The 21,102-nt window shown below is 37.8% G+C and overlaps 1 protein-coding gene across 1 annotated transcript in view; it reads left to right on the forward strand.

Moving 5' to 3' along the window:
* Positions 1-21,102, forward strand: part of PRIM2 (primase, DNA, polypeptide 2 (58kDa)) — a 407,781-nt gene that overhangs the window by 67,991 nt on the left and 318,688 nt on the right. Inside the window, exons 5-6 of the mRNA XM_006835743.1 lie at positions 6,637-6,732; positions 10,729-10,866. Of these exons, the coding sequence (XP_006835806.1) occupies positions 6,637-6,732; positions 10,729-10,866 (234 nt within the window). The remainder of the gene's footprint in view (positions 1-6,636; positions 6,733-10,728; positions 10,867-21,102) is intronic.

The raw sequence follows: 21,102 nt of genomic DNA on the forward strand, positions 1-21,102 counted from the left end.
AAATGACTGGAAGAAATGATGGAGTCAAAGAGTTGAACAGAAAATTTCAAAGGGCAGCTGGAGAAAACAAAGTAAAGTACTATAGTGAAATGTGCAAAGACCTGGAATTAAAAAACCTAAAGGGAAGAACATACTCAGCATTTCTCAAGCTGATAGAACTCAAGATAAAATTGAAGTGTTAGGTTGCAATACTGAAGGATTCTATAGGTAAAATGTTGAATAATGCATCATTCATCAAAAGAAAATGGAAAGAATACAGTGTATAAAAAAATTGGTCAATATTTAATTATTTTAAGAAGTAGCATATAATCAAGAACTGATGGTACTGAAGAAAGAAGTCTAAGCTGTACTGCAGGCATTAGCAAAAAACATGACTCTAGATTGACAGAACACAAATTGAAATCTTTCAACAAATTGATGCATTGCTGGAGGTGCTCACTCATCCATGCCAAGAAATTTGGAAGACCACTACCTGGCTAACTAATTGAAAGAGATCAATATTTAAACAAGTATAAATTGCTACAATTTGATGAAATTCACCTGTACTTATGGATGTAGCAGCTTAAAATACCAACTGAGAGGGAAAGAGTCTTCATATCAAGGATCAATCCTATCTCCTCTGTATACAGGATTGATAGGGATGGGAAACTTCGACATTGGTTACCTAAAATAGGGGGGCTGTAAAGGCACGAAGTGACTGGCTTACAAGTTTTCAAGAGGGAGTTTAGTTTCAGAGAGTGTGGGGGAAGGTAGAATCGCCACTGAATAGTATTCATCTTGTCTAGACAGGTCTGGTGAAAGGAAATGAGGATAAGTTTCTTATGATTCAGTAGTGAGTAATTGTTATCATGACTAATTGTGACTTTCACAACTGTAAAGGTAAAAGTTTTGTAACAAAAAGGGGGGAGTTGTTAATCTTACATTCCGGGGTCAGAGGATCCTAGGACCATCAAGGGAGAAGAACATGAGCATAATGTGGGACCCTATTTAGAGAAGCAACGACACCAGAGATAGAGGCAGGGATGGTGACATGGAGAGATAGAGCAGCTGAGGACTCTAGACTCATGGAAAGAGAAAGGCTGTGTGCTGGCGGCCAGGAGTCAGGCTTGCAGAATATGCCCTTTGTTTGTTTAAATAATTGTAAATTCCTAAGTGTTTTTGTATACATCCCAAAAAAACCTCCTCCAAAACAGAGGGAATAGAAGCAAATACTGTTGAATGATGATGCATGGAGGGGATTGTAATCATTGCAATGAAACAATGATGTAAAACAATGTTATCCTATATAAATTATTACTCAATTCACAATAAAAACTAAAAAAGAGATCCGTATTAGTGCCCATTCCAAACGGAGGTGACCCAATTGAATGCAGAAATCATTGAGCAATATAACACGCAAGTAAAATTTTGCTGAAGATAATTCAAAACAACTGTAACAGTACATTACCAGGGAAATTTCAGAAGTTCAAGCTGTATTTAGAAGAGAAAGATGGATATCAGGGTCCTTCCCGATAATATGTCTGAAGTATGAGAGATGAAGTCTGGCCATCCTGGCTTCTATGGAGTATTCTGACTTTATTTCTTCTAGTACATTGTTTGTTCTTCTAGCAGTCTATGGTACCTTTAATATTATTCTACAGCATTGTTTGGTCAGGCACACTGGAGTCCTCAAACTGACATCTTTGGTCTTGAGCACTTTAACGAGGTCATGTGTAGCAGATTTGCTTACTATAATACAGCATTTGATTTCTTGGTAAGCTTAAAGAATGTCTTTCAATCTTTCCTCCATTTATCATGATGTTATTTATTGGTCCAGTGGTGAGGATTTTTGTTTTCTTTACATTGAGGTACAACTCATATCAAAGGCTGTGTGTGGTCTTTGATCTTCCAACTTGTATTGTAGTAAGGCTGTATAGGGTTTCTGAGGAGCAGCTGATAGGTTTAATCGCCAACCTTGTGATTGGCAGTCTACTGCTCATTGTATACTGCCTTGCCAGGTCTCCATTTGAATCAGGATGGATCATCTTAAAACAAGTTCAAGGTTTGGGATTCCCTTGATGACTCATAACATTTGAGAAGGGTCACTTTGAGTGGGCCTGTCTTTGTATAGTAATCTCTGCTTTTAAATGGCACCACATTTTTGTCTTTTTTCCCCCTGTGAGAGATTGATTTGAATGACTTTTGCTGAAATTGCATATTCTAGTACGGTTTATTTAATCAGATACCTGTTGCTGGATACTTAGTTTTTTTCTTATTATTACAAATAACACTGCAATGTAGACACATTTTTTTCTTTTTTTGGTATACTTGTCTTGCTATTTAAGATTATGTCTAGAAGTAAAATCGCTAGTGTAAAAAAATGACACCAACCATCCATCCTACAGCATTCTTTACTCAGCTGAGTTCTAGAATTCACTGCAGTGACCACACAGAACTCAGACACAGTTAGGAGATTTATTAAGGAAGTTAGCAGGTGACAATTAATGATTCAAAAGGTCACAGTTCTTCCAGTCAAGACCATCTCTCCCCAGCCATGCCCACAGGCAAGCCTCTCTCTGGCCCTTGTTCCCTTTGTCTGGCCTCTGTCCTGCTCGGGAATTGTAACAAAGGTCTTACAGGGTTGCTGATAAATACCCAAAGGACACTCATTCTGCTGTAAGCCTCAGCTCAAAGGCACTCAGCTCTAGCTCTGTGGGTCAGCAAACCTGGCTCTTCAATTACATGCCTTGAAGTACCCTACTTCTCAAATGAGCCTTCTTGGTTTCTTTGCTGTCACTCCTCTGATGTCATAGCTTTGTTTTCCGGATCAAGGAGATTGAACGTTCAAGGATCTCAGATCCGAAAGACAAGCTCTACTCCTGATTCTTGTTCCTTCATAATAGTAAGAATCCCATTCTTTGTTGCTCAGATAGCTCATTTTGTAGCCAGGAGGATGGCTGCAAAGTGAATCTATTGTCTATCAGCATCTTTTTCCTTCCTCTCTTACCCAGACTGTGGTACTGTGAATTTACTTGATATGGCTGTTCTATCCAAAGTCTTGTTCTTGTTGTTGTTAAGTACTGTGGAGTCAGTTCCAACTCATAGTGACCCTGCACAGGATTTCCAAGGCTACAAATCTTTACAGGAGCAGAAATCCTCATCATTTTCCTGCTGAACAGCTGGTAGTTTCGAACTGCAGAACTTGAGGTTAGCAGCTTGATCCGTAACCATAGTCTTTTTAACTCCTACCATATGATTGGGTGGGAACATGCATATAGGTTGTACAGGACTCTTAGGCTAGATTTGGTTAGTTTTACCATCCTGCTGGGTTTAAAAGGAGCCATTTCAGAAGCAGAAACAGATGGTCCCAGGCTCATCTAGGAATAAGAGTCATGAGTAGAGTGTGAGATCCCTACCTGGAAAAACGGCTATGGCAGAGGCATGGAGACAGAGCAACTGTGGGCCGCCTAACCCATGGACCTAGTAAAGCTTAGCACCTATGGGCAGGACAACATGAAAGGAACTTTGTAACACTTGCCTAAGCAGGGCAGAGGCTGAGGGCCCACATGGCTAAGGGGCTGAAGACAAGAGCAAGACATGTCAGCAGTATATCAGAGCAGAGGTGTTCCTGACTGGAGGACTACTGTATGCTGGGTTGTTGTGTTCTTAAGTGTCATTGAGTTGGTTCCAGCTCAGTAACCCTGTATAGGGTTTCCAAGAAGTGGCTGGTGAATTTAAACCATGGACTTTTGGGTCAAACTGACCTTGTGGTTCAGTGCTTTATCCCACAGTGCTCCACTGGGAGTAGTAGTCCATAATTGGGAAATTTATCTATGAGTTGTATGTGGCCATTGTGACGGATTTTCAAAGCCAGATGTGAAGCAGAGAGTGCTGTGGGAGGGATAGTTGGTGTCAGAAGAGGACACACAAAGTTGAAGAGTGGAAGCATGTCTGACCTCTGCCTCCTAGAAGTTGACCTGGGGCTGATTTTGAGTTTGATTCTCCTTCTCCCTTGTGAAGCCAGAGGAAGTCAGATGTGGCTTTCATGTGGTTTTTGCACAGACCCTTTAGGAAAAAGTCGATTGATGGGAGTTTCCAAAGACTATGGTTAGGAGAGATATTAGATAATTCACTGTACTGCAGTTAGAATTTGCATCATTTTTTTAAGGCTTTTTGATATGTATTGTCAATGTGCTGTGTACAGTGATCGTCCCACCACAATGTATTCTAAATCTTTAACAATTTTGCCATTTTAATAGCTAGTAAGTTATGGATTGATTGATGTTTTCCCAAACTATGTATTGCAAAACCTAACCTTTATGGCTGTGAATGGGTTGTCTTTGTTTTGTTAATGAGGCAGGATTAGTGTAAGGTGTATTTTGAGTCAATCACTTTCCAATAGCAAGAAATTAAACAAGGCAGCACAGTAGAGATGGGGTAAGATAGATATCAAGAGTCATGGAAGTTCCCAAGGAACCAGGAAGCAGATGTTGACGGAACAAGATCTTCTCCAGAGCTGGCAGAGAAAGAAAGCTTCCCCCTAGTGTCTGCACTTGGAATTTGGACTCCCTGCCTCTTAAAATTGGAGAAAATAAATTTCTGTTTGTTAAAAACACTTGTGTTATTTCCTGGTCTGGTGCTGTTGGTTAAGTATTAGACTGCAAGTTCAGTTTGAACTGCAGGGTCGGTGGTTCAAACTCACCCGCCGCTCCTTGGAAACCCTGCATAGGGTCTCTATGAGTTGGAACCAGCTCTATGGCACTTAACAGCAGCAGCAGCACAGCAAGCACGAGTTAACTAAGACAGTTGACATGTGCATCTGAGTTTAGAGACAAAGAACCATCTGAGCTGGAATGTGACATCAGCATTTATGTTGGGAGCACAAAACAATTAAGACATATTCTCATCCTTTAGGAGCTTGCAGTGTAGTTTAGAATTGACAAAATGTAATCACAAAACAATGTAAGCTAGGTCTAAAAGTATATATGAGATTTAAATGCATATAAAAAATAGAGGTATTGCAAGTGCTAAGAATGGCATGGAGGGAAGACAGTAGATTTTTGTTCACCTGATATGTCCTGGTGTGGCACTGTAGGATAAAGCACTGAACTGGAAACCACATGGTCAGCGGTTCACACCCACAAGCCCCTCCTTGGAAACTCTAGACAGGGTCACTGAATTGGAACTGACTCAGTGACACTAAACAACCTCACCGATAAGGAACTTTATATAAATGAGAAGACACCAGAAAGTTTGTGGAAAAATGTAATGAAAAGATAATGGAATCTTTCTATGAACTTTTGATGCCCCTTTGTGTTGCCTTTGTCCTCATGACAATGCTGCAAAGTCATTATTATAATTCATTACCTTCTTTTTTCTAATGAGGAAACTAAGTCTCAAGCAGGTCAAAGAATTTGTTTAAAATCATTTGGCTAGTAAATGGTAGAGCTGGGACACAAAGGCCCTCCCACAGGTATGAACATTAATAGGAGAGCTTTTTTTCACATGATTTATGGGAGCAGAATGCTTTTGCTCACCTCTTATTGAGTACAGATGTATGATGATAGAATCCTAAAGCTCGTATATTACTTCTTCATTAATTTTTTATTGCTGTGAACAAATTACCATAAACATAGTGATTTAAAATAACACACATTTATTATCTCATTTTTTTCCTGACTCAGGAAATTTCTGTTTGTTAAAGCCATTCACTTGTGATATTTCTGTTGTAGCATCTCTAGATAACGTAAAGACAAAAGCAGTGCTACATTATTATTTTAATTTATATTTATTATTATGACATTTATGAATACTGGTTTTGTGTTTTACCACTTTGGTGGTATTAGTACTTATGTATTACTGCCTAGGGGCTTATGAAAAATAACTTTGTCAGATGTTGTAAATATTCCCCTCAGATTTTCTTTTATATCTCATCTTCATTTAAAGATTTAAAAAATATGTATATAGAAGTTTAAAATTTTTATTTAATCCAATCTATCAGTCTTTTCTTTTGTGAGGCTATTAGCTGTCTGAGACAACAGATTTATGGTTTCTGCAAAAATTAGTGTTTTAAGTTTGGAGTTGTCGTAAATGACTAGGAAATTGAAAAATCACTAAACTACTCCTTAAACTCAAATAAGTAGTCAATTAATAGTTCTTAAATTAGGATTATAGTAATTTTTTAGTTTATCTTAACCTATGGAGCTCTGGTAGCATAATGGTTATGAGTTGGACTGCCAACCTCAAGGTCAGCAGTTCGAAACTACCAGCAGTTCTCTGGGAGAAAGATGAGGCGTTCTGCTCCTGTAAAGATTTACAGTCTCGGAAACCCTGTGCAGGGTCACTGTGGGTCGGAACAGACTCCATTGTACTTAACATCAACATGTCTTTACTATAAATTTCTTGTTTTTGCTAATGTTTTGTTAAAGGTTGAGATTCTCAGAATAGAAATTTGAAAGAGTTTGAGTTTAGATATACTTTCACATTTTCATTTCACTAATGATAATGGTTCACTAAGCATATTTTGAAAGCTTTGATGTGTCAGGTTTAAAAGGTTTTAGTTTTTTTTTTTAAAAGTTTGGATCCCTCAGTAGGAAAAAAAAACCATGTTATTGGAACTGAATGAGGACTTAAACAGTAAATTATGTTTTCTTTTAGATAAGCAACGAAAAGAAGAATCTTCAAGAAAAGGAGATTGTTGCTTCATCACCAAGTTTAACTGTGACTCAGTTGGAGCTGGAGGCAGTTTATAAGGTAAGTAAATTTGTATTTTCTGGATTTTGTTAAGTGTATCACACTGACCTTTATCTTTGTATTTTATTAACCCATGCATAGAGCCTCAGTGTCACTATAGCTACCTCCACTTCTGTGCAGTTGTTAACCTTGCCTCTTAGGGCCAACATCTGTGCTAGACTGCCCTCCTACACAGAAACCTTCCTAACCTTGCTTGGCTCTGACCCCTGCTGCAAGCCATTCTTTCAAAGGAATGCATTCCCCATATCATCTGGGCTTCTGTATTCTGCATTGGGTTGCCCCCTGTACAGATGCCCTCATCACTCCCTTGGCTCCAACACCCTGTGTAGGTTATTGCCTTGAATGAAAGTTTGTTTTTCAACTTTTGGTCTCTGACACCATACTTTGGACTGTCTCTTTATGTGAACTCCCTCTCATTCCGTTTGGGCTCTAACGCTCTATGTCAACTTATCTCCCTTGAGGATGCACTCCTTAATCCATTAAAATTCCAACATCCTGCACTATGCCATCTTAGTCTTTGGTACAACCCTAGCACAGACATCAGCTTTGCTTGAACTCACTGAGTGACTTTTGGGCTGACCTTTCCAGAAGTGGAGTAGGAGGAGAACTGAAATACATTTTAATATTTGATAGCTTCAACCCTGCAACCCCTTAATGCTATACTTTCTTTTTTTGCGGAAAAAAATGAGTGATTATTATTGGTGAGTGCCAGTAATTTAAAATTCTGTGTCCATATTAGCTATCCATTTCTGTCTCCATATTTCTACCATTGGGGTCATCATTCAGTCAGCCTTCCAAGCTTACAGTTGGAGAATCAATATTTATTCTTCCCACACCACACATTTCCTGTAACACCGCCTTCACATCTTTTGATCTGCTTGGGCAATTTTTTTTCTCCACTGTGACTGCCCTAATAAGCTAGAATGTTAGAGCCAAAGAACCCTCAAGATCATTAATCCATCTCTTCCTGTCTTCACCTAGTTTTATAGATCTAGTCACTGAATTGTAGAAGAATTCATTGGATTTACTAAAATCACAAGTGTGGTTAGAAACAGAGCTTGGACTAGAACTCACATTTCCAGACTATTTCTGTCCCGTTTTCTTGCATGGATTATTGCAGCAAACTCTCTCACCTGTTCTTCTAATATGTGCTGTGTGAATGTACTCACTTGAGGTGCAGCATCACAAACAGCACCTCCTTTAGAGCTGTGTGACTTTCCATATGTGTCTGTCTTGTCATGTTAACTAAGTGATGAACTTCTTGAGGACAAGGACTGTGTTTAATAGTAACAATCAGCAAATTAATCAAAAACTGTTGAAAAACATATGATCTGTTCATACTGTAAGGTGTCCTTGGAATATATAGAATTGTAGACATGTAGATTCAACTCTTTCCTAAAATTTGGGTGAATAGGGAAGTTAGAGATCATTTTATTTTTCTCACCTAATTTTTAAAAAGGAGGGAAATGTTTTCTGTATTAAAGAGGAGATGCTTTTCGTAACTGAATATATTCTGCTCACCTCTTGAACTCCTGTGGGGGCACTGTAGGATCAGTACAGGGTCACTATGAGTTGGAACCGACTCGATGGCCCTTAACAACAATAACAACTCATCTCTGAGAAGTTTAAGATCATTCATAGAACTATAATAGATATAGGTGTGATGTTATTGTTGTTGTGAAGTGCTGTGAAATCAGTTCTGACTCAGAGTGACCCTGTACAGGGTTTTCGAGGAGCGGCTCGTGAGTTTCAACCACCGACCTTATTTATTCTACACTACTATATCAGGGCTGCATAAGTGAGACAGTATTAGCTTTTGCAAATGCTTATTTTAATATAAAAACTGAGCACATTCTCCCATGTAATCTATTACTCAAGTCACAATAAAAACTTAAAAATAAAACAACAAAAAACCAAGAACAAAAGAACGAAAACTAAGCACATTATTATTTCCATTTCTTAGTCTTGAGGTTAATTTTCACAATAAATTTTGTAGACAAAGAATGGAGTCATAGATGAAGAAATTCGGAATTATTTACTAGCGAATTAGGCCCTGAACATTAGTATTCTATTTGATGAAGAATATACTGAGTCCACAACTCATCTGTCAGTTTGTTGTACTGTGCTGGCTAGTGTGTTACTGTGATTCTGGAAGCTATGTGACCAATATTTTAAATACCAGCAGGGTCACTCATGGTGCGTAGGTTTCAGGAGAGGAGCTTTCAGACTAAAATAGACAAGTAGGAAAGAGAGATGGATCACTTCTGAAAGGTTAGCTTATGACAGCCTATGACTAGCAGCGGGACATTGTCTGATATAGTGCCGGAAGATGAACCCCTCAGGTGGGAAGGCACTTAAAGTATGACTAACGGAGAGCTGCCTCTTCAAAGTAGAGTTGACTGTAATGATGTGGATGGAGCAAAGGTTTTGGGACCCTCACTTGCTGAGGGAATACACTCAAAAGGAGAGGAAACAGATTGAAGCATCCATTAATAATCAGAACGTGAAATGTATGAAGTCTGATTAATAACATTCTGATAAACAGAGAAAAGATTGAAGTTGTCAAAGATTGGATCCACAATCAATGCTCATGGAAGCAGCAGTAAAGAAGTCAAAGGATGTATTGCTTTAGGCAAATCAGCTGCAAAAGACCCCTTTAAAGTTTACAAAAGCAAAAATGTCACTCTGAGCACTAAGTTGCACCTAACCCAACCAACAGTATTTTCAATTGTTTCATATCCATGTGAAAACTGAGCAATGAATAAGGAAGGCCTTAGAAAAATTGATTCGTGCAAATTATGGTGTTAGTGAAGAATATTGAAAGTACCGTGACTTTCCAGAAGAACAAACATTTGTCTTGGAAGAAGTGTGGTCAGAATGTGTCATAGAAATGAGGATGGAGACACTTCATGTCTTGTACTTTGGACATATTTTCAGGAAGGACCAGTTTCTGGAGAAAGATGATATGCTTGGTAAAGTGAAGGGTTGGTGAAAAAGAAAAAGACCCTCAATGTGATGGATTGACACAGTGGCAGCAACAATGGGCTCAAATATAACAGTAGTTGTGTGAATGACACAGGGCCAGATGGTGCTTAGTTCTTTTGTGCATAGGGTTACTATGAGTCGGAAGCAACGTGACAACCCTTCACAAGGACAATAACAACATCAAGCTCACCAGCTACTCCTTGGAAACCCTGTACAAGGTTGCTATGGTTTGGAACCAACTCGACGGCACTCAACAACAATAACAATGTGAATATAGTTACTTAAAAAAAACTCAACACATTGCTGTTAGTGGATTCCAAACTCAAAGTGACTTTAAGAGTAGAACACTCCCATAGGGTTTCCAAGGCTGTAATCTTAATGGAAGCAGACAGCCACAACTTTTTCCTGAGAGCGACTGGTGGGTATGTACTGCTGACTTTTTGGAATTGCAGCTGAACACTTAGCCACTGAGCCGTAAGGAGTCAATATGTGCTTGTTGTTAAGTGCCACCAAGGCAGTTCTGACTCATAATGACCCTGTACAGAATTTCCAAGGAGTGGCTGGTATGGTGCTGCAGGATAATACACGGGAATGTAGATTTGAACCTCAAAGTGGACAGTTCAAGCTCACCAACTGCTCCTGGTTGGGTCGCTATGAGTCAGAACTAACTCGACAGTGCTTAACAACAACAACGTAATGTACTTAGTGATTCCTAAATTTGAAATATTGGGGATTATAGTATATATATTGGCTAAGGATAAGAGTAAAACAATCTAACTGGCATATCATTATGATCATTTTTACTCTGAAATGAACAGTTTAGGTCTGCCAACCTTTTTGAGTTTAAGTGTTTTAGTTTAAGGAGTATAAATTGATCTTTTTTTCTTTTGGATCTCCTGAGATTAATGCATTTCTCACATGAATGATTTTTGTTTAGATTTAATGCATGTAAAGAGGAAAATTTGTAATGACAGGTGCTGACTTACTCTCCCCATTTCATTCTGAATTCAGATTCCTTTTGCTGATGCTCTAGATTTGTTTCGAGGGAGGAAAGTCTATTTGGAAGATGGCTTTGCATATGTACCACTTAAGGACATTGTGGCAATCATCCTGAATGAATTCAGAGGCAAACTATCCAAGGCTTTGGCAGTAAGTATTTCTTTTTTAAGTATTTGACTTGTTGACTGTTTTAGTTAAATAACCTTGACATTTTATTTGTGTTTCTGTTGGAAATCAGTTAACTTTCATAATGATATTCAGACTGCTTATGGTACTCTACTGGTAATTCTGGAACCCCTACATTTTCATTTGTGTATTGCAAAGCCTAAATAATTTGTTTATAATGAGTTTTTACTTGCTTGTTTTATAAATTTGCTTTGTAAATAACTTTTCTTGCATTTATTTTGTATTTTTCTTAAATAACTTAAGGTATTCTAAACATATTTGCTATTCAACTTTTCTTTCTAGAAAACAATTGTAGAAAGAAGTTTTTGTACTTTGTTTTACAAAAATTGTTTTGCAAAATTTTAAACATTTTTTGAAAGTTTGTAACTTTCTGAGTTGAAAGATAGGCTCTTACAGATACCGAGGGAAAAGATAAAACTCTCAATGCGTTTCTAAGTTAGAAATAAGATCTGCTTCTCAACAAACTGCACTTAAGCTTTATTCCTAGTTTGTAGCTAATGAGTTTTTTTTTTCTTCCCTCTCCTATTTTTTCTTTCCCTGCTGCTTAAAAGTATATTTAAAAAATAATTTATTTTGAAATAATTACAAACTTATAGAAACCATTTGTAATTAAGTGCCACTTTGATATCTCATCACTCCCAAGTATGAGGGTAAGTCAAAAGTATTGCTATTAGGGTTCAAATTCATAGAACCACAAGTTTACTCTAAACAAAGCATTTTTAAATATGTGTCTGTGATCACTGAATGGCTGAAGACAAATTCTCTCAATAATACATACACATGTCTTAGTCCTGTTTGAGTGCCTTAGAAAAAAACGATGATACTTTTCATGGGCAAACCAATTTTGAGGTCAGGGCTAACGTCCAATTTTAAATTACTCAAAAGGACATCTTCCCAAATCACTGATGCTTTGCTACAAGTTTATGGGAAATTTGCTTTTTGTTAAATAACAGTTTGTAGATGGCTGGAACATTTTAAGGAAGGTTGGGAAGACATTAAAGGTGAGCCAAAAGAGGGAAGCTTGTTAACTTTGATGATGTTAGTGGACGAAGACCATAGAATTACCACTGACTCAGTAGGTACTGAAGTTGGGATCTCAAATGATGTGGTATTTTCCATTTTAGGTGAACATTTTGGCCTCGACAAGCTTTTGACTTGATGGGTGCCAAAAGCGTAGCATGAAGATCAGCTGGCTCAAAGAGATGACCTTTCCTTCCCTCAGTCTTTTAAGCAGTATTAAAGCTAATTAAGACAATTTTATGAAACAAATTATAACCGTAGAAGAGTCTTGCATTTATAAGTAACATTTCAGAGAGCAAGGTTCAATCAGAACTGGATTCCAAAGGGAATCTGCTGGGCTGGTTAATTCAAGTTAAAAAGGTCAGCTCTGAAGGCTGTGGTGAATGTTTTAGTGAATCTAAAGGGAATAATCTTGATAGATTTTCTCAGAGGGCACAAGATGATCAGTGGGGCTTGTTAGGAAAAAGTTGTAAGAAAATTGAAAAGTTTATAGATGAGGAAAAGGCCAGGAGAGTTGCACCAAGGAGTTTTTTTCATCATGACAGTGCACCTGCTCATTTTTGAAGGTAGTTATAGCTGTCCTATGAAAATTTTGTTGGGAAATCTTACCCCACCCACCCATAGCCCTGATCTTGCCCCTCCAGACTTCTCTTTGTTCCTAATAATCGTAAAACATTTAAAAGGGCACACTTGTTTGATAGTTTATCATATTGTTATATCTTATGAGTTGCTGTGATTCTGGAAGCTATGCTACCGGTATTTTAAATACCAGCAGGGTCACCCATGGTGGAAAGGTTTCAGATGAGCTTCCAGACGAAGACAGACTAGGAATAAGGAGAGATGAACTACTCTGAATATTTATGGTCACTGAAAACCTTATGAATAGCAGTGGAACACTGTCAGCACTAGAATGTTGAATATTGAATATGATGAATAGCCCCAGAATATTGTCAGATACAGTACCAGAAGTAAGCCCCTTAGGTTGGAAGACACTGAAAATACAACTCAAAATAGATTTGACCATGGTGATGTGAATGGAGTAAAACTTTTGGGACCTTCATTTGCTGATGCGGCACAACTCAAAATGAGGAGAAATAGCTATTGTAAGTATTCATTAATAATCAGTACCTTGAATGTTGAAGCATGAACCTAGGAAAATTAGAAATTGTCAGAATTGAAATGGGGCACATAAACATCGATATCCTAGGCAATAATGAACTGAAATGGACTGGTATTGGCTATTTTGAATCTGGTAATCACATGGTTTACTATGCTGTGAATGACAAATTGAAGAGGTATGGCATCACACTCATCAGAAAGATTACATCAAGATCTGTCTTGAAGAACAACAAGGAAGTATAATACAAGGAAGACCAGTTAATATAACTATTACTCATATTTATGCACCAACCACTAAAGGCAGTGATGATGCGATTGAGAATTCTACCAACTTCTTCAGCCTGAAATTGATCAAACCTACAAACATTTTGATAATTACTGTAATTTGCAATGGAAAGGTTGGAAACAAAAAACGAAGGATCAGTAGTTGGAAAATATGGCCTTGGTGATAGAAATGATGCTGAAGAACGCATGATAGAATTCTGCAAAACCAATGATTTGTTCATTTCACATGCCTTCTTTAGACAGCATAAGAGACGACTATACATTTGGATTTCACCAGATGGATTACATAGAAATCAAATTGACTACATCTGTGGAATGAGATGGTAGTAAAGCTCTATATCATTAACCAAAAGAAGGCCAAGGGCAGACTGTGGATTTTGCTCATCTGCAAATTCAAGATGAAGCTGAAGAAAATTAAAACAAGTCCATGAGATTCAACACATGACCATGAACATATTCTACCTGAATATAGAGATCATCTCAAGAACAGACATAATGCATTAGACACTAATGACTTATGACCAGAAGAGTTGTGGCATGACATCAAGAACATCAAACAGTAAGAAAGCAAAAGATCATTAAGATGACAAGAAAGAAGGAAAAGACCAAAATGAATCTTTTGAAAGAAGAGATTCTGAAACTTGCTCACTAGTGTAGAGATGCTAAAGCAAATTGAAGAAATGAGGTAAAAGAGCCGAATAGAAAGTTTCAAGGATCAGCTCGAGAAGACAAAATTAAGTTTTATAATGAAACTTGCATAGACCTGGAGTTAAAAGAACAAAAGGGACGCAAACACTCAGTATTTCTGAAGCAAAAAAACTGAAGAAAAAATTCTAGCCTCAACTTTTATTGAAAGATTCTCTGGACAAAATATTGAATGATGCAGAAAGCACCAAAAGAAGATGGAAGGAATACACAGAGACACTGTACCAAAAAGAAATAGTTGATGTTCAACCATTCAAGAGATTGCATCTGATCAAGAGCCAATGATACTGAAGAAAGAAGTCCAAGGTGCCCTGGAAGCATTGGCAAGAACAAGGGTCTGGGTATTGATGGAATGCAAATTGAAATCTCTTAACAAACTGACAAAGCAGTGGAGGCACTCACTCATCTATGCCAAGAAATTTGGAAGACAGCTACCTGGCTAACTGATTGGAAGAGATCCATATTTGTGCCCATTCCAAATACAGGTGACCTAATGGAACCGACTCGACGGCACTTAACAACAACAACAACAACAATGGAATGTGGAAATTATTGGACAATATCATTAATATCGCATGTAAGTAAACTTTTGCTAAAGATAATTCAAAGACATCTGCAACATTACCTTGACAGAGAACTGCCAAGGTTCAATCTGGATTCAGTTGAGGATGTGAATCACTGCTTCAGATGGATCTTTGCTGAAAGCAGAGAATATCAGAAAGATGTTTACTGTGCTTTATTGACTGTGCAGAGACTTTGAATTGTGTGGATCATTACAAGCTATGGAGAGCATTGCAAAGAATGAGTATTCTGAAACACTTTACTGTGCTCATGAGGAACCTATACATAGACCAAGATGCAGTTGTTGGAGCAGAACAAGGGAGCACTGAATGCTTTAAAATTTGGAAAGGTATGCACCAGGATTTTATTCTTTCATCATGCTTATTCAATCTGTATGCTGAACAAATAATTTGGGAAGCTGAAAGTGAAGAGAACTTGAGTTACTTACTGATGAAGATCAACGACCACAACCTTCAGTACGGGTTATATATCAATGTAAAGAAAACAGAAATCCTCACCACTGGATCAATAGACAACATCATGATAAATGGAGAAAAGACTGAAGTTGTCAAAAGACTTCATTTTGCTCTGATCAATCATCAACTCTTATGGAAGCAGCAGTAAAGAAATCAAACAATGTGTTGCATTAGGCATATCTACAGCACAAGACCCGTTTAAAGTGTTGAAGAACAAAGACATCAATTTGACGACTCAGGTGCCCCTGACCCAAGCCAGGTACTTTCAATAACTTCATTCATATACATGTGATAGTTGGACAATGAATAAAGAAGATGTACAAGAACTGATTCATTTGAGTTATGGTGTTGAAGGAGAATATTTAAAGAACAAACTCATGTGTGTTGATAGAAGTACAGTCAGAATACTCCTTAGAAGCCAGGATGACCAGACTTCGTCATCATGCTTCGGACATATTATTAGGTGGTAACAGTCCTTGAAGAAGGACATCATACTTGGTAAAGTGGATGGTCAGTGAAAGAGAAGAAGTCCCCCTTTGATTGGCAAAGTGGCAGTAACAGTGGGCTCAAGTGTAGCAATGATTGTGTTGTTGGTACAAGACCAGGCAGTGTTTTGTTTTGTTGTGCACCTAACAACAATAAAAACAACAGGGATACTCAACTGTTGTTTTGATGTGCTGTAAATAGAAAAGTGCAAAATTCTTCGGGGAAGGGTTTTTGTGGCTGTTACATGCTGTCAAGTCGGTTATAAATCATAGCAATGTTTTATATGGTTTCCAAGGAGTGGCTGGTGAGCTTGGTGACCTTTCTGTTCAAACCACCTTTCAATCTAGTGTTTATCCTACAGCGCCAAACCAGAGCAATGCAAACACTGCCTTCAGAAATGTATAGACCCAGTGGAGGATATTTCAAGAAACTTTTGTATTTTGATATTTTTGCTTAGTAAAGATTTCTGTGATTTTGTAGTAATACTCTGATTTATATTCATATGTTAGTATCTAATAAACAAGGGTCTTCTCATACAACCATAATTCAATGGTCAAAGTAAGAAAATTAGCACCGATACATTGGTGGTTATGTGCGGTGGAGTCAGGTCCGACTCAGCGACCCTGTACAGAGTTTCTGAAGCTGTAAATCTTTGTGGGAGCAGAAAGCCTTATCTTTCTCCCGCAGAGCAGCTGGTAGTTTCGAACTTTAGAACTGCTGACCTTGCAGTTTACAGCCTGATTCATAAGCACTATGCTACCAGAGCGCCTTTATCTTCTTTCTAATCCTCAGATCTCATTCAATTTTCATTTATGTTTATTTTGCCAAAGGTGCCGGTGTTAAATCGTGCTATTTTGTTTTTTAAGTCTCCTTCAGTCTGAAAGAGGTTCTTAGTCTCTCCTTTACTTTCATGACGTCATTTTTGAAGTTCATAGACTAGTAGTTATATAGAATATCTTTCTGGGTTTGTCTTATGTTTCCACATCTTTGCATTAAAGTTATACATCTTGAATGGAAATTTCATTGGAGTGTGCTGTTTGTTTGTTTTTCTTTTTGCTTCCTGTCAGGTAGCACATGATTCTGATTTGTTTCAATTCGAATTGTTATTGTTAGCTGCCATTGATTTGTTTCTGACTCATGGTTACCTTGTATAGGATTTCTGAGGAGGGCTGGTGATTTTGAACCACCAACCTTATGGTCCAGTGCATTGTCCTACATCGCTATACCTAGACTTTATTATTATAAATTCTAGTTGACGTTATTATAATTTATTTATCCATTTATTGTTGATAGGGATTTATTTTTAAAATTTACTTTATTTTGTATTGCTAATATGTGCGCCTGACCCAAGCCATGGTATTTTCAATAACTTCATATGGATGCGAAAGCTGGACAGTGAATAAGGAAGATCGTAGAAGAATTGATGCCTTTGAGTTGTGGTGTTGGAGGAGAATACTGAAAGTGCCATGGACTGCCAAAAGAACCAATAGATCTGTTTTGGAAGAAGTGCAGCCAAAGTGCTCCTTGGAGGCCAAGATGGCTAAGCTTCGTCTCTCATACTTTGGACATATTGTCCAGAGGAAACAGTCGCTGGAGAAGGATGTCATGCTGGGTAAGGTGGAGGGTCAGAGAAGAAGAGGAAGACTCCTAACGAGATGGATCGGCCAGGTGGCATCATTGATGGACTCAAGTGTGGCAGCGGTAGTGAGGTTGGCCAGGATTGGACATTGTTTTGTTCTGCTGTGCATGGGTTCGCTCTGAGTCAGTTCTGACTCAATGACACCTGACAACAACAACAACAACAACAACAACAATATGTCTGCTTTGGACATCCTAGTTTATCTTTTGACAAATAAATACATTTCTTTTGGTCATATCCCATGGAGTGAAATTCCAAGGCTAATTCTGGACTTACCTTTAGTCAATTCTCGTTTACTTATTAATGAATTTGCCCTGGTTGTTGGTAGAGGAGTCCTGGTGTGGTGCTGTGGGATAAAGCACTGGATTGCAATGTTAGTTTGACCCACAAGGCCCGTGGTTCAAACCTACCAGTTGCTCCTTGGAAACCTTATACAGGTTCACTATTGAGTCAGAATTGACTCGATGGCACTTAGCAACAATTGGTAGATTGTAAGGCATTCTGGCCATAGTGTCTCTGGAATTGATAGAGAAGGGGCAATAAAACTTTGTTTCAGGTGATACTTGTCTCTCTCTTGGATGAGTTAAGCCTGCCTCTGGTTGAGAGGAAGTTTTAGAGAGCTCTTCAGTTTATCATGCAGGAGAGTGGATGGGAACATAACCTTAGAGCAGTAGAAAGAATTAGGACAGAAAATGAGGAATTTCTTTGAGGGCTGTGATGAAGTAGAAGTCTAAATATGTTGCTCTTTTATATTTTTATTTCAGTGAGAAAGGTTTTGACTTTGGAGGATGTACTTCAGATTCTTCGGTTTTATTAATGGAAATATTCTTATAATTTGAGAAAAAGTACCTTTAAATAGATACTTTACTTTGTGGTTATTATTGTTGTTAAGTGCTGTCGAGTCAGTTCTGACTTACAGTGACCCTGTATAGGGTTTCCGAGGAACAGTTGGTGGGTTTGAACCGCTGATCTTGTGTCTCACAGTCCAGTACTTATCCAATAGTGCTACACCAGGAGTATGATTTAATTAGTGATAGAGGATGAAATAAGTAGTCCTGGGGAAATCTAATAGAAGACAGAAGAGTGGCTTGTTCTTGACCTGTGATTATGTGATTATTAAGGTAGTCTAACTAATCTGGTGTGGTGCCATAGGGTCACAATGAGTAAGAACCGACACAAAGACACTTAACAATAACAAATGACTAATTTGACTTTTGAACATATTTTGTTATTGTCAAATGCTGTTGAGTTGGTTCTGACTCCTATCGACCCTGTATAGGGTTTCCAAAGAGCAGCTGGTGGGTTTGAACTGTTGACCATGTGGTTCATAGTCAATGTCACATATACTTTAGGACTGATGAAAGTTGAACAGTATTTTCTCCCTCTAGAAGAACTGTTTTTCGACCGTACTCCCTTTTTAAGACTTGAATGTGGCCCTACTACCTCCAGATTCTAAGCCCCTATGGATATCTCCTTTGTGCTCCGACGGCACTCTGCCTATTACCAAATTGTGATAAAACTATTCTGGTTATATATTTTTCCCTAACTGAAATGTAATCTCTTTGAGAGCAAGGGCTGACTTTTCTACATTTTTCTATCTTCAGTATCTAGTGTAGCATCTGACACCTAACGTCAGTGCTCAGTAATATTTTGTTGAACAGATTGATAGATTTTGAATATTAAGAACTTCCATTTGTGTGCAGTTTTCTGTCTGTGGATTCTTGTTTGATCTTAACCACAAACCACTAAACTGGATAAGGATTATAATCTATATTTTACAAATGAAGAAGTGAGAGGCTGAATAATTTGCTTAAGGTTATTTCGACTAGTAATTGGTGGAACCATGATTGGATCTCTTCATATCTTTGGATTATAACTGTCTTTGTAAAGAGTTGTACAATCAGAGACTTTCAGATCTTCAAACTAAGAAAAAATTATGTGTGTTGGCTAAAGAAGAGGCAAAAAGGATAAATTTGGAGCTGAGATTCATTAAATTGATAACCAGCACAGTGAGGGTAAGAATGAGAGAAAGAATTATTATTCTTCACATAGTAATTCTGGGAGCCTTAGCCAGTTTTTACAGATAATGGTTTATTTTAAAGTAAAGTTTCATTTGTTCACTCTTGTATTGGTTTGTGTACTAGGGATATATTGCTTAATAAGATAAGATGAAGTTTCTTCTATTACAGAACTTATGTCCTAGTGGGAGGTACAGATAATTAACAAAAAAATGTATGATGTGAGCGAGCCAGCAGAACAAATGTGCAGAACAGAGCATTCTAGGCACAGAACGTCACTCATGCAGAGGCCCAAAGGAAGGAATGTTGGCATCTTTGTAGAATAAAAAGACCAGTACAGCTGGGTGTGATCATTTTCCATCCATTCAAATGGTTTGGAAACCATTTTTGTTATCTGTTATAGATGGGGTTCATCAAAAGGGGTTTCAGAAGAGATATTTGAGAGAGAATATGATTTTTTATATTGGGTGTGTTGAACAGGAAATTAGGTTAAAACTCAGAATGTGCTTAGGGATCCAGACAGATTTGGGAGTCACCTACATGGTTGTGTAATTTGAAGTCATGCTAGTGGATACCATTTCTAAAGAATAGACAATGAAGACAAAGACCACATGCCAAACTGAATATATTTCAAAGATGGGTGTGTTTGAATATATTTCAAGGTTGGATGACTTGGATGCCACAAATGAACAAGTCATTATAAGTAAGTCTTGGCATCTTATTCTATATGTAATTTAATATAGAAAAATTAGGCTATTGGCATCATTCATTCAGAATTGAGTAAAAGTTATTATTTTAGTGAAATATTCTAGATTTTGACAGACAAGTTTCATTTATTAAAAAACAGTAGTAATATATGTGAAAATGACTTGGAAATTCCAAAGTGATATATATGCACATGCATAATTGTGAGTCAAAAATTACCTGCACTCTGGCTGTAGAATTTATTTTAATCAACTTTTAGAAAAGACAAATACATCATTTTCAACATAAGCTCCTTGCTTTTCAAAACACTTAGTCAACATGCTTTCATATTCCCTTATTAAAAATGTTTTAGGTTGAGCTGCAAGCCACGTATGCACTGCTGTCTTCACTTCATCAGAGGTGAATCTTTGTCCTTGAAGGGCTGTTTTCAGGGGACCAAACAGGTGAAAGTCTGATGGAGCAAGATCAGGACTATAAGGAGGCTGCTTTAGCACCTCAAAATAGTTTTTGTAGAGTGTCAACAGTGTGTGCAGAGGTGTGTGGACATGTATTGTCATGTAAGATCACAGCGTCCTTGGATAGCAGCCCTCTGCATTTAATCCCAAGTTTAGGCTTCAGCTCTTCAATGAGCATCTCACTGTAATGAGCGCTGTTGGTTATTGAACCTTTTTCCTGGTAGTGTTTCAGTACTGACCATTGACAATCCAGAAAGCTGTAAGCATCAATTTTGTAGGTGATGGTTGACTTTTGAATTTTCCCTTGGTCAGTGATTGAGAATGTTTCCATTCCATACTCTGCTGTTTACGCTGAGGCTTGTAGTGATGAATCCATGTCTCATCACCAGTAACGATTTTTAAAAAAACATTTACCTTCCTTTGAATATTGGTCCAAATTTTGTTTGTAAGTGTTCAAAGGTTTCTGTTTATGCTCTTTGTGAGTTGTTTTGGTATCCGTCTCGTACAAACCTTTCGAGACCCAAGTATGTTGTGGATGATTTCATGGAGTTATGGCTGATTTGTAAATGATTTGCCACATAATCCACTGCCACTCATCTCATTGACAGAATCATTTCACTTGCACGATCACTGTTGTTATATACCATGAACATGGACAGGTGTTGTAATATAACTGGAGTGCAGATAATTTTTGACTCATCCTCAAACATACATGTTGTTGTTGTTGTTGT

Source organism: Chrysochloris asiatica, unplaced genomic scaffold (assembly GCF_000296735.1).
Source record: "Chrysochloris asiatica unplaced genomic scaffold, ChrAsi1.0 scaffold00019, whole genome shotgun sequence".
NCBI classification, from domain to species: domain Eukaryota; kingdom Metazoa; phylum Chordata; class Mammalia; order Afrosoricida; family Chrysochloridae; genus Chrysochloris; species Chrysochloris asiatica.